This window comes from Sinohyriopsis cumingii, chromosome 11 (assembly GCF_028554795.1).
Source record: "Sinohyriopsis cumingii isolate HCF-2022 chromosome 11, ASM2855479v2, whole genome shotgun sequence".
Classification (NCBI taxonomy): Eukaryota; Metazoa; Mollusca; class Bivalvia; order Unionida; family Unionidae; genus Sinohyriopsis; species Sinohyriopsis cumingii.
This window is the reverse complement of record NC_142971.1, coordinates 62277678-62295867: the sequence shown is the minus strand read 5'-3', so window position 1 is coordinate 62295867 and position 18190 is coordinate 62277678. Positions and strand designations below refer to the sequence as shown.

The window sequence follows — 18190 nt, the reverse complement described above, 5'->3', positions numbered from 1 at the left end:
GATTTAACCTGCCCCTCTTTTTGGTCCCAAGTTTGGCATGCTAACCATTGCTAGCACAGAAGCTCATTTATCCTATGGTTAACTCCTACAACATGCTGTTGAGTGCATCCAGTCCATTATACATCCCTCCTGCAACATGCTGTAGAGTGCATCCAACCCATTAAGATCCCTCTTCCAACATGCTGTAGATTGCATCCAGTCCATTACACATCCCTCTTGCAACACGTTGTAGAGTGCATCCAGCCCATTATACATCCCTCTTACAGCATGCTGTAGAGTGCATCCAGCCCATGATACATCCCTCCTGCAACATGCTCTAGAGTACATTATGAATATTCTACATTGATCTCACAAAATGCTGTAGAGTGCATCCAATCTATTATACATATCTCTTGCAACATGTTGTAGAGTGCATCCAACCCATTATACATATCTCTTCCAACACGTTGTAGAGTGCATCCAGCCCATTATACATCCCTCTTGCAACATGTTGTACAGTGCATCCAACCCATTATACATCCCTCTTCCAACATGCTCTAGAATGCATCCAACCCATTATACATATCTCTTCCAACATGCTGTAGAGTGCATCCAACCCATTATACATCCCTCTTCCAACATGCTGTAGAGTGCATCCAACCCATTATACATCCCTCTTCCAACATGCTGTAGAGTGCATCCAACCCATTATACATTCCTCTTCCAACATGCTGTAGAGTGAATCCAGCCCCAAGTGGCTGAGTGGTCTAAAGCGCTATTCGTTACGGATCACTGCCATCTCACCTCTGTCTGCATGGGTTCGAGTCTCGGATTCAGCCAATGTGGGTAAGTGAGAAAACTTACCAGTAGCTTCTCGTGGGTCGGTGGTTCTTTCTGGGGTTTTACCGGGTTCTTCCTCCACCATTAATACTGGCTGCCATATATAGCCTATTGTGTGCTGAAAAATGGTGTTAAACCCCACAACAACAACAGCATCCAGCCCATTATACATCCCTCTTGCAACATGCTGTAGAGTGCATCCAGCCCATGATACATCCCTCTTGAAACATGCTGTAGAGTGCATCCAGTCCATTAAAAATCCATCTTGCAACATGTTGACGTAGAGTGCATTATGAATATTCTACATCCCTCCTGCAAGATGCTGTACAGTTCATCCAGTCCATTATACATCCCTCTCGAAACATGCTGTAGAGTGCATCCAGTCAATTATACATCCCTCTTGCAACATGCTGTAGAGTGCATTATGAATATTCTACATTGACCTCACAACATGCTCTAGAGTGCATCCAACCCATTATACATCTCTCTTCCAACATGCTGTAGAGTGCATCCAACCCATTATACATCTCTCTTCCAACATGCTGTAGAGTGCATCCAACCCATTATACATCTCTCTTCCAACATGCTGTAGAGTGCATCCAACCATTATACATCTCTCTTCCAACATACTGTAGAGTGCATACAACCGATTATACATCTATCTTCTAACATGCTGTAGAGTGCATCCAACCCATTATACATCTCTCTTACAACATGCTGTTGAATGCATCCAGCCCATTATACAACTCTCTTCCAACATGCTGTAGAGTGCATCCAACCCATTATACATCTCTTTTCCAACATGCTGTAGAGTGCATCCAACCCATTATACATCTCTCTTCCAACATGCTGTAGAGTGCATCCAACCCATTATACATCTCTCTTCCAACATACTGTAGAGTGTATCCAACCCATTATACATCTCTCTTCCAACATGTTGTAGAGTGCATCTAACCCATTATACATCTCTCTTCCAACATGCTGTAGAGTGCATCCAGGACATTATACATCTCTCTTCCAACATGCTGTAGAGTGCATCCAACCCATTATACATCTCTCTTCCAACATGCTGTAGAGTGCATCCAGGCCATTATACATCTCTCTTCCAACATGCTGTAGAGTGCATCCAGGCCATTATACATCTCTCTTCCAACATGCTCTAGAGTGCATCCAACCCATTATACATCTCTCTTCCAACATGCTGTAGAGTGCATCCAGGACATTATACATCTCTCTTCCAACATGCTGTAGAGTGCATCCAACCCATTATACATCTCTCTTCCAACATGCTGTAGAGTGCATCCAGGCCATTATACATCTCTCTTCCAACATGCTGTAGAGTTCATCCATCCCATTATACATCTCTCTTCCAACATGCTGTAGAGTGCATCCAACCCATTATACATCTCTCTTCCAACATGCTGTAGAGTGCATCCAGGCCATTATACATCTCTCTTCCAACATGCTGTAGAGTGCATCCATCCCATTATACATCTCTCTTCCAACATGCTGTAGAGTGCATCCAACCCATTATACATCTCTCTTCCAACATGTTGTAGAGTGCATCTAACCCATTATACATCTCTCTTCCAACATGCTGTAGAGTGCATCCAACCCATTATACATCTCTCTTCCAACACATCTCTCTTCCAACATGCTGTAGAGTGCATCCATCCCATTATACATCTCTTCCAACATGCTGTAGAGTGCATCCAACCCATTATACATCTCTCTTCCAACATGCTGTAGAGTGCATCCAACCCATTATACATCTCTCTTACAACATGCTGTAGAGTGCATCCATCCCATTATACATCTCTCTTCCAACATGCTGTAGAGTGCATCCAACCCATTATACATCTCTCTTCCAACATGTTGTAGAGTGCATCCAACCCATTATACATCTCTCTTCCAACATGCTGTAGAGTGCATCCAACCCATTATACATCTCTCTTCCAACATACTGTAGAGTGCATACAACCGATTATACATCTCTCTTCCAACATGCTGTAGAGTGCATCCAGGCCATTATACATCTCTCTTCCAACATGCTGTAGATTGCATCCAGCCCATTATACATCTCTCTTCCAACATGCTGTAGAGTGCATCCAGGCCATTATACATCTCTCTTCCAACATGCTGTAGAGTGCATCCAACCCATTATACATCTCTCTTCCAACATACTGTAGAGTGTATCCAACCCATTATACATCTCTCTTCCAACATGTTGTAGAGTGTATCCAACCCATTATACATCTCTCTTCCAACATACTGTAGAGTGCATCCAGGCCATTATACATCTCTCTTCCAACATGTTGTAGAGTGTATCCAACCCATTATACATCTCTCTTCCAACATACTGTAGAGTGCATCCAACCCATTATACATCTCTCTTCCAACATGCTGTAGAGTGCATCCAGGCCATTATACATCTCTCTTCCAACATGCTGTAGAGTGCATCCAACCCATTATACATCTCTCTTCCAACATGCTGTAGAGTGCATCCAGGCCATTATACATCTCTCTTCCAACACATCTCTCTTCCAACATGCTGTAGAGTGCATCTAACCCATTATACATCTCTTTTCCAACATGTTGTAGAGTGCATCTAACCCATTATACATCTCTCTTCCAACATGTTGTAGAGTGCATCTAACCCATTATACATCTCTTTTCCAACATGTTGTAGAGTGCATCTAACCCATTATACATCTCTTTTCCAACATGCTGTAGAGTGCATCCAGGCCATTATACATCTCTTTTCCAACATGCTGTAGAGTGCATCCATCCCATTATACATCTCTCTTCCAACATGCTCTAGAGTGCATCCAACCCATTATACATCTCTCTTCCAACATGCTGTAGAGTGCATCCAACCCATTATACATCTCTCTTCCAACATGCTGTAGAGTGAATCCAACCCATTATACATCTCTCTTCCAACATGCTGTAGAGTGCATCCAACCCATTATACATCTCTTTTCCAACATGCTGTAGAGTACATCCAACCCAATTATACATCTCTCTTCCAACATGCTGTAGAGTGCATCCAACCCATTATACATCTCTCTTCCAACATGCTGTAGAGTGCATCCAGGCCATTATACATCCCTCTTCCAACATGCTGTAGAGTGCATCCAACCCATTATACATCTCTCTTCCAACATGCTGTAGAGTTCATCCAACCCAATTATACATCTCTCTTCCAACATGCTGTAGAGTGCATCCAACCCATTATACATCTCTCTTCCAACATGCTGTAGAGTGCATCCAGGCCATTATACATCCCTCTTCCAACATGCTGTAGAGTGCATCCAATCCATTATACATCTCTCTTCCAACATGCTGTAGAGTTCATCCAACCCAATTATACATCTCTCTTCCAACATGCTGTAGAGTTCATCCAACCCAATTATACATCTCTCTTCCAACATGCTGTAGAGTGCATCCAACCCATTATACATCTCTCTTCCAACATGCTGTAGAGTGCATCCAACCCATTATACATCTCTCTTCCAACATGCTGTAGAGTTCATCCAACCCAATTATACATCTCTCTTCCAACATGCTGTAGAGTGCATCCAACCCATTATACATCTCTCTTCCAACATGCTGTAGAGTGCATACAACCCATTATACATCTCTTTTCCAACATGCTGTAGAGTACATCCAACCCAATTATACATCTCTCTTCCAACATGCTGTAGAGTGCATCCATCCCATTATACATCTCTCTTCCAACATGCTGTAGAGTTCATCCAACCCAATTATACATCTCTCTTCCAACATGCTGTAGAGTGCATACAACCCATTATACATCTCTCTTCCAACATGCTGTAGAGTGCATCCAACCCATTATACATCTCTTTTCCAACATGCTGTAGAGTACATCCAACCCAATTATACATCTCTCTTCCAACATGTTGTAGAGTGCATACAACCCATTATACATCTCTTTTCCAACATGCTGTAGAGTACATCCAACCCATTATACATCTCTCTTCCAACATGCTGTAGAGTGCATCCAACCCATTATACATCTCTCTTCCAACATGCTGTAGAGTGCATACAACCCATTATACATCTCTCTTCCAACATGCTGTAGAGTACATCCAACCCAATTATACATCTCTCTTCCAACATGCTGTAGAGTGCATCCATCCCATTATACATCTCTCTTCCAACATGCTGTAGAGTTCATCCAACCCAATTATACATCTCTCTTCCAACATGCTGTAGAGTGCATACAACCCATTATACATCTCTCTTCCAACATGCTGTAGAGTGCATCCAACCCATTATACATCTCTTTTCCAACATGCTGTAGAGTACATCCAACCCAATTATACATCTCTCTTCCAACATGTTGTAGAGTGCATACAACCCATTATACATCTCTTTTCCAACATGCTGTAGAGTGCATACAACCCATTATACATCTCTTTTCCAACATGCTGTAGAGTACATCCAACCCAATTATACATCTCTCTTCCAACATGCTGTAGAGTACATCCAACCCATTATACATCTCTCTTCCAACATGCTGTAGAGTTCATCCAACCCAATTATACATCTCTCTTCCAACATGCTGTAGAGTGCATCCAACCCATTATACATCTCTCTTCCAACATGCTGTAGAGTGCATACAACCCATTATACATCTCTTTTCCAACATGCTGTAGAGTACATCCAACCCAATTATACATCTCTCTTCCAACATGCTGTAGAGTGCATCCATCCCATTATACATCTCTCTTCCAACATGCTGTAGAGTTCATCCAACCCAATTATACATCTCTCTTCCAACATGCTGTAGAGTGCATACAACCCATTATACATCTCTCTTCCAACATGCTGTAGAGTGCATCCAACCCATTATACATCTCTTTTCCAACATGCTGTAGAGTACATCCAACCCAATTATACATCTCTCTTCCAACATGTTGTAGAGTGCATACAACCCATTATACATCTCTTTTCCAACATGCTGTAGAGTACATCCAACCCATTATACATCTCTCTTCCAACATGCTGTAGAGTGCATCCAACCCATTATACATCTCTTTTCCAACATGCTGTAGAGTACATCCAACCCAATTATACATCTCTCTTCCAACATGTTGTAGAGTGCATACAACCCATTATACATCTCTTTTCCAACATGCTGTAGAGTACATCCAACCCATTATACATCTCTCTTCCAACATGCTGTAGAGTTCATCCAACCCAATTATACATCTCTCTTCCAACATGCTGTAGAGTACATCCAACCCATTATACATCTCTCTTCCAACATGTTGTAGAGTGCATACAACCCATTATACATCTCTCTTCCAACATGCTGTAGAGTGAATCCAACCCATTATACATCTCTCTTCCAACATGCTGTAGAGTGCATCCAGGCCATTATACATCTCTTTTCCAACATGCTGTAGAGTGCATACAACCCATTATACATCTCTTTTCCAACATGCTGTAGAGTACATCCAACCCAATTATACATCTCTCTTCCAACATGCTGTAGAGTGCATCCAACCCATTATACATCTCTCTTCCAACATGCTGTAGAGTGCATCCAGGCCATTATACATCTCTCTTCCAACATGCTGTAGAGTGCATACAACCCATTATACATCTCTCTTCCAACATGCTGTAGAGTGCATCCAACCCATTATACATCTCTTTTCCAACATGCTGTAGAGTACATCCAACCCAATTATACATCTCTCTTCCAACATGTTGTAGAGTGCATACAACCCATTATACATCTCTCTTCCAACATGCTGTAGAGTGCATCCAGCCCATTATACATCTCTCTTCCAACATGCTGTAGAGTGCATACAACCCATTATACATCTCTCTTCCAACATGCTGTAGAGTGCATCCAGCCCATTATACATCTCTCTTCCAACATGCTGTAGAGTGTATCCAACCCATTATACATCTCTCTTCCAACATGCTGTAGAGTGCATCCAACCCATTATACATCTCTTTTCCAACATGCTGTAGAGTACATCCAACCCAATTATACATCTCTCTTCCAACATGTTGTAGAGTGCATCCAACCCATTATACATCTCTCTTCCAACATGCTGTAGAGTGCATACAACCCATTATACATCTCTCTTCCAACATGCTGTAGAGTGCATCCAGCCCATTATACATCTCTCTTCCAACATGCTGTAGAGTGTATCCAACCCATTATACATCTCTCTTCCAACATGCTGTAGAGTGCATCCAGCCCATTATACATCTCTCTTCCAACATGCTGTAGAGTGCATCCAACCCATTATACATCTCTTTTCCAACATGCTGTAGAGTACATCCAACCCAATTATACATCTCTCTTCCAACATGTTGTAGAGTGCATACAACCCATTATACATCTCTCTTCCAACATGCTGTAGAGTGCATCCAGCCCATTATACATCTCTCTTCCAACATGCTGTAGAGTGCCTCCAGCCCATTATACATCCCTCTTGCAACATGCTGTAGAGTGCATCCAACCCATTATACATCTCTCTTCCAACATACTGTAGAGTGCATCCAGCCCATTATACATCTCTCTTCCAACATGCTGTAGAGTGCATCCAGCCCATTATACATCTCTCTTCCAACATGCTGTAGAGTGCATCCAGCCCATTATACATCTCTCTTCCAACATGCTGTAGAGTGCATCCAGCCCATTATACATCTCTCTTCCAACATGTTGTAGAGTGCATCCAACCCATTATACATCGCTCTTCCAACATGCTGTAGAGTGCATCCAGCCCATTATACATCTCTCTTCCAACATGCTGTAGAGTGCATCCAGCCCATTATACATCTCTCTTCCAACATGCTGTAGAGTGCATCCAGCCCATTATACATCTCTCTTCCAACATGCTGTAGAGTGCATCCAGCCCATTATACATCTCTCTTCCAACATGTTGTAGAGTGCATCCAACCCATTATACATCGCTCTTCCAACATGCTGTAGAGTGCATCCAGCCCATTATACATCTCTCTTCCAACATGCTGTAGAGTGCATCCAGCCCATTATACATCTCTCTTCCAACATGCTGTAGAGTGCATCCAGCCCATTATACATCTCTCTTCCAACATGCTGTAGAGTGCATCCAACCCATTATACATCGCTCTTCCAACATGCTGTAGAGTGCATACAACCCATTATACATCTCTCTTCCAACATGCTGTAGAGTGCATCCAGCCCATTATACATCTCTCTTCCAACATGCTGTAGAGTGCATCCAACCCATTATACATCTCTCTTCCAACATGCTGTAGAGTGAATCCAACCCATTATACATCTCTCTTCCAACATGCTGTAGAGTGCATCCAACCCATTATACATCTCTCTTCCAACATGCTGTAGAGTGAATCCATCCCATTATACATCTCTCTTCCAACATGCTCTAGAGTGCATCCAACCCATTATACATCTCTCTTCCAACATGCTGTAGAGTGCATCCAACCCATTATACATCTCTCTTCCAACATGCTGTAGAGTGAATCCAACCCATTATACATCTCTCTTCCAACATGCTGTAGAGTGCATCCAGGCCATTATACATCTCTCTTCCAACATGTTGTAGAGTGCATCCAACCCATTATACATCTCTTTTCCAACATGCTGTAGAGTGCATCCAGGCCATTATACATCTCTTTTCCAACATGTTGTAGAGTGCATCCAACCCATTATACATCTCTCTTCCAACATGCTGTAGAGTGCATCCAACCCATTATACATCTCTCTTCCAACATACTGTAGATTGCATACAACCGATTATACATCTCTCTTCCAACATACTGTAGAGTGTATCCAACCCATTATACATCTCTCTTCCAACATACTGTAGATTGCATACAACCGATTATACATCTCTCTTCCAACATACTGTAGAGTGCATCCATCCCATTATACATCTCTCTTGCAACATGCTGTAGAGTGCATCCAGGCCATTATACATCTCTCTTCCAACATGCTGTAGAGTGCATCCATCCCATTATACATCTCTCTTCCAACATGTTGTAGAGTGCATCCAACCCATTATACATCTCTCTTCCAACATGTTGTAGAGTGCATCCAACCCATTATACATCTCTCTTCCAACATGCTGTAGAGTGCATCCAACCCATTATACATCTCTCTTCCAACACATCTCTCTTCCAACATGCTGTAGAGTGCATCCATCCCATTATACATCTCTCTTCCAACATGCTGTAGAGTGCATCCAGCCCATTATACATCCCTCTTGCAACATGCTGTAGAGTGCATCCAACCCATTATACATCTCTCTTCCAACATGCTGTAGAGTGCATCCAGCCCATTATACATCCCTCTTGCAACATGATGTAGATTGCATACAGCCCATTATACATCCCTCTTCCAACATGTTGTAGGGTGCATCCAGCCCATTATACATCTCTCTTACAACATGCTGCAGAGTGCCTCCAGCCCATTACATATCTCTCTTCCAACATGCTGTAGAGTGCATCCAGCCCATTATACATCTCTCTTCCAACATGCTGTAGATTGCATACAGCCCATTATACATCCCTCTTCCAACATGCTGTAGAGTGCCTCCAGCCCATTATACATCTCTCTTCCAACATGCTGCAGAGTGCACCTAGCCCATTATAGATCTCTCTTCCAACATGCTGTAGAGTGCATCCAACCCATTATACATCTCTCTTCCAACATGCTGTAGATTGCATACAGCACATTATACATCTCTCTTCCAACATGCTGTAGAGTGCATCCAGCCCATTATACATCCCTCTTGCAACATGCTGTAGAGTGCTTCCTGCCCATTATACATCTCTCTTCCAACATGCTGTAGAGTGCATCCAACCCATTATACATCTCTCTTCCAACATGTTGTAGAGTGCATCTAACCCATTATACATCTCTCTTCCAACATGCTGTAGAGTGCATCCAACACATGATACATTTCTCTTCCAACACATCTCTCTTCCAACATGCTGTAGAGTGCATCCATCCCGTTATACATCTCTCTTCCAACATGCTGTAGAGTGCATCCAACCCATTATACATCTCTCTTCCAACATGCTGTAGAGTGCATCCAGGCCATTATACATCTCTCTTCCAACATGCTGTAGAGTGCATCCATCCCATTATACATCTCTCTTCCAACATGCTGTAGAGTGCATCCAGCCCATTATACATCTCTCTTCCAACATGCTGTAGAGTGCATCCAGCCCATTATACATCCCTCTTGCAACATGATGTAGATTGCATACAGCCCATTATACATCCCTCTTCCAACATGTTGTAGGGTGCATCCAGCCCATTATACATCTCTCTTACAACATGCTGCAGAGTGCCTCCAGCCCATTACATATCTCTCTTCCAACATGCTGTAGAGTGCATCCAGCCCATTATACATCTCTCTTCCAACATGCTGTAGATTGCATACAGCCCATTATACATCCCTCTTCCAACATGCTGTAGAGTGCCTCCAGCCCATTATACATCTCTCTTCCAACATGCTGCAGAGTGCACCTAGCCCATTATAGATCTCTCTTCCAACATGCTGTAGAGTGCATCCAACCCATTATACATCTCTCTTCCAACATGCTGTAGATTGCATACAGCACATTATACATCTCTCTTCCAACATGCTGTAGAGTGCATCCAGCCCATTATACATCCCTCTTGCAACATGCTGTAGAGTGCTTCCTGCCCATTATACATCTCTCTTCCAACATGCTGTAGAGTGCATCCAACCCATTATACATCTCTCTTCCAACATGTTGTAGAGTGCATCTAACCCATTATACATCTCTCTTCCAACATCCTGTAGAGTGCATCCAACCCATGATACATTTCTCTTCCAACACATCTCTCTTCCAACATGCTGTAGAGTGCATCCATCCCGTTATACATCTCTCTTCCAACATGCTGTAGAGTGCATCCAACCCATTATACATCTCTCTTCCAACATGCTGTAGAGTGCATCCAGGCCATTATACATCTCTCTTCCAACATGCTGTAGAGTGCATCCATCCCATTATACATCTCTCTTCCAACATGCTGTAGAGTGCATCCAGCCCATTATACATCTCTCTTCCAACATGTTGTAGAGTGCATCCAACCCATTATACATCTCTCTTCCAACATGCTGTAGAGTGCATCCAACCCATTATACATCTCTCTTCCAACATACTGTAGATTGCATACAACCGATTATACATCTCTCTTCCAACATGCTGTAGAGTGCATCCAACCCATTATACATATATCTTCCAACATGCTGTAGAGTGCATCCAACCCATTATACATCTCTTTTCCAACATGCTGTAGAGTGCATCCAGGCCATTATACATCTCTCTTCCAACATGCTGTAGAGTGCATCCAACCCATTATACATCTTTCTTCCAACATACTGTAGAGTGTATCCATCCCATTATACATCTCTCTTCCAACATGCTGTAGAGTGCATCCAACCCATTATACATCTCTCTTCCAACATGCTGTAGAGTGCATCCAACCCATTATACATCTCTCTTCCAACATGCTGTAGAGTGCATCCAACCCATTATACATCTCTTTTCCAACATGCTGTAGAGTGCATACAACCGATTATACATCTCTCTTCCAACATGCTGTAGAGTGCATCCAACCCATTATACATCTCTCTTCCAACATGCTGTAGAGTGCATCCAACCCATTATACATCTCTCTTCCAACATGCTGTAGAGTGCATCCAACCCATTATACATCTCTCTTCCAACATGCTGTAGAGTGCATCCAACCCATTATACATCTCTCTTCCAGCATGCTGTAGAGTGCATCCAGGCCATTATACATCTCTCTTCCAACATGCTGTAGAGTTCATCCATCCCATTATACATCTCTCTTCCAACATGCTGTAGAGTGCATCCATCCCATTATACATCTCTCTTCCAACATGCTGTAGAGTTCATCCATCCCATTATACATCTCTCTTCCAACATGCTGTAGAGTGCATCCAACCCATTATACATCTCTCTTCCAACATGCTGTAGAGTGCATCCAACCCATTATACATCTCTCTTCCAACATGCTGTAGAGTGCATCCAGGCCATTATACATCTCTCTTCCAACATGCTGTAGAGTGCATCCATCCCATTATACATCTCTCTTCCAACATGCTGTAGAGTGCATCCAACCCATTATACATCTCTCTTCCAACATGTTGTAGAGTGCATCCAACCCATTATACATCTCTCTTCCAACATGTTGTAGAGTGCATCCAACCCATTATACATCTCTCTTCCAACACATCTCTCTTCCAACATGCTGTAGAGTGCATCCATCCCATTATACATCTCTCTTCCAACATGCTGTAGAGTGCATCCAGCCCATTATACATCCCTCTTGCAACATGATGTAGATTGCATACAGCCCATTATACATCCCTCTTCCAACATGTTGTAGGGTGCATCCAACCCATTATACATCTCTCTTCCAACATGCTGTAGAGTGCATCCAACCCATTATACATCTCTCTTCCAACATGCTGTAGAGTGCATCCAACCCATTATACATCTCTCTTCCAACATGCTGTAGAGTGCATCCAACCCATTATACATCTCTCTTCCAACATGCTGTAGAGTGCATCCATCCCATTATACATCTCTCTTACAACATGCTGTAGAGTGCATCCAACCCATTATATATCTCTCTTCCAACATGCTGTAGAGTGCATCCAGCCCATTATACATCTCTCTTCCAACATGCTGTAGATTGCATACAGCCCATTATACATCCCTCTTCCAACATGCTGTAGAGTGCCTCCAGCCCATTATACATCTCTCTTCCAACATGCTGTAGAGTGCACCCAGCCCATTATAGATCTCTCTTCCAACATGCTGTAGAGTGCATCCAACCCATTATACATCTCTTTTCCAACATGCTGTAGATTGAATACAGCCCATTATACATCTCTCTTCCAACATGCTGCAGAGTGCCTCCAGCCCATTATACATCCCTCTTGCAACATGCTGTAGAGTGCTTCCTGCCCATTATACATCCCTCTTCCAACATGTAGGGTGCATCCAGTCCATTATACATCCCTCTTACTGCATGATGTAGATTGTATCCAGCCCATTATATATCTCTCTTCCAACATGTTGTAGAGTGCATCCAGCCCATCCTACATTTCCAGGTCCACATATGTTTAGGAAATACTCTTCAATAAAAAATCAATGCTCTTTGCTGCAAAAACTGACTGAGGTTTTATTTAAATTCTCCAAGAAAGAATACACATCAACTATTGTATAATAACAACGGGATAAGGAATTAATGTGTTTGGAAAGGAAAAGTGATTGCTTCATTATAACAGGAACCATGATCATCCTTGTGCCTTGTGTCTGGCAATATTCTGTATAGGTGTACAAAATCATAAATTAAAATATACATACTAAATACTAAATGCAGATCCCTAACTGAAATGAATGATTACTCAGAAAAAGAAATAAAATAAAAAATCTAATACAATACAATAACTTCCCAACAAATACATTATAAAAAAAGTTACAGAAAAGAAACAAATACATTTGACTAAATTAAGTAAATGGACAATCATTTTAATTTAATTACACTCAAATATATGTGATCAAGATATTTTTGTGTTTTCTCAGTGTCACTGTTCTGTCCCCTAGTAGCTTCATAGCCTTGTTTGCTACATGCTCTTTGTGAGGTAAATAAGGACAATGATGCTACAGTTGCTGTGTGTGTAATCAATAGGCACAAAATGCCTAGGGACTCAACATGGCAGTGTGTAATCAATAGGCACAAAATGCCTAGGGACTCAACATGGCAGTGTGTAATCAATAGGCACAAAATGCCTAGGGACTCAACATGGCAGTGTGTAATCAATAGGCACAAAATGTCTAGGGACTCAAAATGGCAGTGTGTAATCAATAGGCACAAAATGCCTAGGGACTCAACATGGCAGTGTGTAATCAATAGGCACAAAATGCCTAGGGACTCAACATGGTAGTGTGTAATCAATAGGCACAAAATGCCTAGGGACTCATCATGGCAGTGTGTAATCAATAGGCACAAAATGCTTATGGAACACAACATGGTAGTGTGTAATTAATAGGCACAAAATGCCTAGGGAACACAACATGGTAGTGTGTAATCAATAGGCATAAAATGCCTAGGGACTCATCATGGCAATGTGCAATCAATAGGCACAAAATGCTTATGGAACACAACATGGTAGTGTGTAATCAATAGGCACAAAATGCTTATGGAACACAACATGGTAGTGTGTAATCAATAGGCACAAAATGCCTAGGGACTCAACATGGCAGTGTGTAATCAATAGGCACAAAATGCCTAGGCATTCAACATGGCAGTGTGTAATCAATAGGCACAAAATGCTTATGGAACACAACATGGTAGTGTGTAATCAATAGGCACAAAATGCTTATGGAACACAACATGGTAGTGTGTAATCAATAGGCACAAAATGCATAGGGACTCAACATGGCAGTGTGTAATCAATAGGCACAAAATGCTTATGGAACACAACATGGCAGTGTGTAATCAATAGGCACAAAATGCTTATGGAACACAACATGGTAGTGTGTAATCAATAGGCACAAAATGCCTAGGGACTCAACATGGCAGTGTGTAATCAATAGGCACAAAATGCTTATGGAACACAACATGGTAGTGTGTAATCAATAGGCACAAAATGCTTATGGAACACAACATGGTAGTGTGTAATCTATAGGCACAAAATGCATAGGGACTCAACATGGCAGTGTGTAATCAATAGGCACAAAATGCTTATGGAACACAACATGGCAGTGTGTAATCAATAGGCACAAAATGCTTATGGAACACAACATGGTAGTGTGTAATCAATAGGCACAAAATGCCTAGGGACTCAACATGGCAGTGTGTAATCAATAGGCACAAAATGCTTATGGAACACAACATGGTAGCGTGTAATCAATAGGCACAAAATGCTTATGGAACACAACATGGTAGTGTGTAATCAATAGGCACAAAATTCCTAGGGACACAACATGGTAGTGTGCAATCTACTGACACAAAATGCCTAGGGACACAACATGGAAGTGTGCAATCTACTGACACATAATGCCTAGGGACACAATACGGTAGTGTGCAATCTACTGACACATAATGCCTAGGGACACAACATGGTAGTGTACAATCTACTAACACAAAATGCCTAGGGACACAACATGGTAGTGTGAAATCAATAGGAACAAAATTCCTAGGGACACAATATGGTAGTGTGAAATCTACTGACACAAAATGCCTAGGGACACAATATGGTAGTGTGCAATCTACTGACACAAAATGCCTAGGGGCACAACATGGTAGTGTGCAATCTACTGACACAAAATGCCTAGAGACACAATATGGTAGTGTGCAATCTACTGACACAAAATGCCTAGGGACACAATATGGTAGTGTGCAATCTACTGACACAAAATGCCTAGGGACACAATATGGTAGTGTGCAATCTACTGACACAAAATGCCTAGGGACACAACATGGTAGTGTGCAATCTACTGACACAAAATGCCTAGGAACACAACATGGTAGTGTGCAATCTACTGACACAAAATGCCTAGGGACACAACATGGTAGTGTGCAATCTACTGACACAAAATGCCTAGGGACACAACATGGAAGTGTGCAATCAATAGGCACAAAAAGCCTAGGGACACAACATATTAGTATGCAATCTAATGACACAAAATTCCAAGGGACACAACATGGTAGTGTGCAATCTACTGACACAAAATGCCTAGGAACACAACATGGTAGTGTGCAATCTACTGACACATAATGCCTAGGGACACAACATGGTAGTATGCAATCTACTGACACAAAATGCCTAGGAACACAACATGGTAGTGTGCAATCAATAGGCACAAAATGCCTAGGGACACAACATGGTAGTGTGCAATCAATAGGCACAAAATTCCAAGGGACACAATATGGTAGTGTGCAATCTACTGACACAAAATGCCTAGGAACACAACATGGTAGTGTGCAATCTACTGACACGTAATGCCTAGGGACACAACATGGTAGTGTGCAATCTACTGACACATAATGCCTAGGGACACAACATGGTAGTGTGAAATCAGCAGGCACAAAATTCCTAGGGACACAACATGGTAGTGTGCAATCTACTGACACAAAATGCCAAGGGACACAACATGGTAGTGTGAAATCAATAGGCACAAAATGCCTAGGGACACAACATGGTAGTGTGCAATCTACTGACACAAAATGCCTAGGGACACAACATGGTAGTGTGCAATCTACTGACACATAATGCCTAGGGACACAACATGGTAGTGAGAAATCAGCAGGCACAAAATTCCTAGGGACACAACATGGTAGTGTGCAATCTACTGACACAAAATGCCTAGGAACACAACATGGTAGTGTGCAATCTACTGACACAAAATGCCTAGGGACACAACATGGTAGTGTGCAATCTACTGACACAAAATGCCTAGAGACACAATATGGTAGTGTGCAATCTACTGACACAAAATGCCTAGGGACACAATATGGTAGTGTGCAATCTACTGACACAAAATGCCTAGGGACACAATATGGTAGTGTGCAATCTACTGACACAAAATGCCTAGGGACACAACATGGTAGTGTGCAATCTACTGACACAAAATGCCTAGGAACACAACATGGTAGTGTGCAATCTACTGACACAAAATGCCTAGGGACACAACATGGTAGTGTGAAATCAATAGGAACAAAATTCCTAGGGACACAACATGGTAGTGAAAAAGGTATATTAGCACAAAACGCCTAGGGACACAACATGGTAGTATGAAAGAGCTACTGGCACAAAATGCCTAGGAAGACAACATGGTAGTGTGAAATCTATTGGCACAAGATGCCTATTGACATGACTTTTATCAACAAACTAAAATAAACTTAATACAGGTGTTAAACAAAACAAAACAACAAAGCAGTCAAAAACTTCAACTGGAAAAAAAACAATCCCATATCCTGCTGAGACAAATATCCAAGTAAGAATTAGTGAGCATAGAAATAACACTGTACAAGTTCGGTACTGTTTCAAGGTTGCATTGTTTCAAATGACATGTAATATCCCTCTTGCATTAATTTCCAAATTTACTGAAAATACAAATAAACATCAATTACATACCTTTGGACACAGATGACATGGTATGCCCTCTGTTGGGGTTGTTTTTGTAGTAACACCAAGCTGCAAGAAATATCACAAGGAACATCGAGCACAAACAGATTCCAACAACTATCCCATGTATTAAAGATGTTCTCAACCTTTCCTCCATGTCTACCCTATTAGGTGCTGAAAAGTAAAAAATGGGGCAAATTTTCTGATATGATTTCTTTTTCTCAGTATTAAAAATAAAAATAACTGACCAAATATAAATGCGCATAATCATCATCATCATCATCATCATCATAATCATCATCATTCAATACTATAATGTCTTAAAGGGTCCATCATCATCATCTTCATCATTATTATTATTATTCATGCAATCCTAGAGTGTCTTATTGAGTCCATCATCATCATTATTATATGCTCATTTTTGTCTCCATTAACATTACAATGTCAGAATCTGGCAGTATTTTAAGATACTGAACACCTTGATATTGAATGCACGTGCACGACACATGCCTAAAAACAGTATCGTGTATTAGGAACTACTGTGTAAACAAACCATGTACACTCGTGTAGTAGAGACTTTAGGTTTATTTGATTAAATTTGTTTGTCAATGAACTAAACAAGCTGTTGCATCCAACTGAAAGCATAGATGATCAAGTTAATGATGTGGACAAGTTCACTGAGTCAGAAACGAAACTTTTAAACAAGCACATGAATGGATGTGATATTTGCAATGTCAGCAATGATCATGAGAGACACAGTAATTGAAACTGTTCTGATCACTGAAATAGGAGACATATTTGTATCTTGTCAAAAACAGAATGGTTCAGACTATGACCAGTGCTCTCTAGGGTCTATACAAATATAGCATATAAAGCATAATTAGGTAAAGTGCTATCACATATCAATCAGAGATGAACCATTTTACAGGTCTGTCAAAAGAATAGATTTGAGAAAAAAATGCAACAGAAGGTTTCGGTTGGAAACTAAGAGCATCCGAAGCAATAAGCCATGATGAAAAAGTATTATTTCCACTGGCTAAATGGATGGTCACACAAAAGCTGCTTTGCAATTTTCCCCATGTAACCATTTTGATATGATGTTAGGCTAGTGATAGAAGACACAAATAGTATGATACAAGTCATAGCTGGGGTCCCTACAACAGCAAGCATGCAAG

General features: G+C 41.4%; 1 protein-coding gene across 1 annotated transcript in view; it reads right to left on the bottom strand.

Annotated features, from left to right (window-relative positions):
* The window catches only part of LOC149788556 (uncharacterized), a 100429-nt gene that overhangs the window by 27345 nt on the left and 54894 nt on the right, over positions 1–18190 (bottom strand). Inside the window, exon 5 of the mRNA XM_089974592.1 lies at positions 17025–17189. Coding sequence (XP_089830718.1) covers positions 17025–17189 — 165 coding nt within the window. The remainder of the gene's footprint in view (positions 1–17024; positions 17190–18190) is intronic.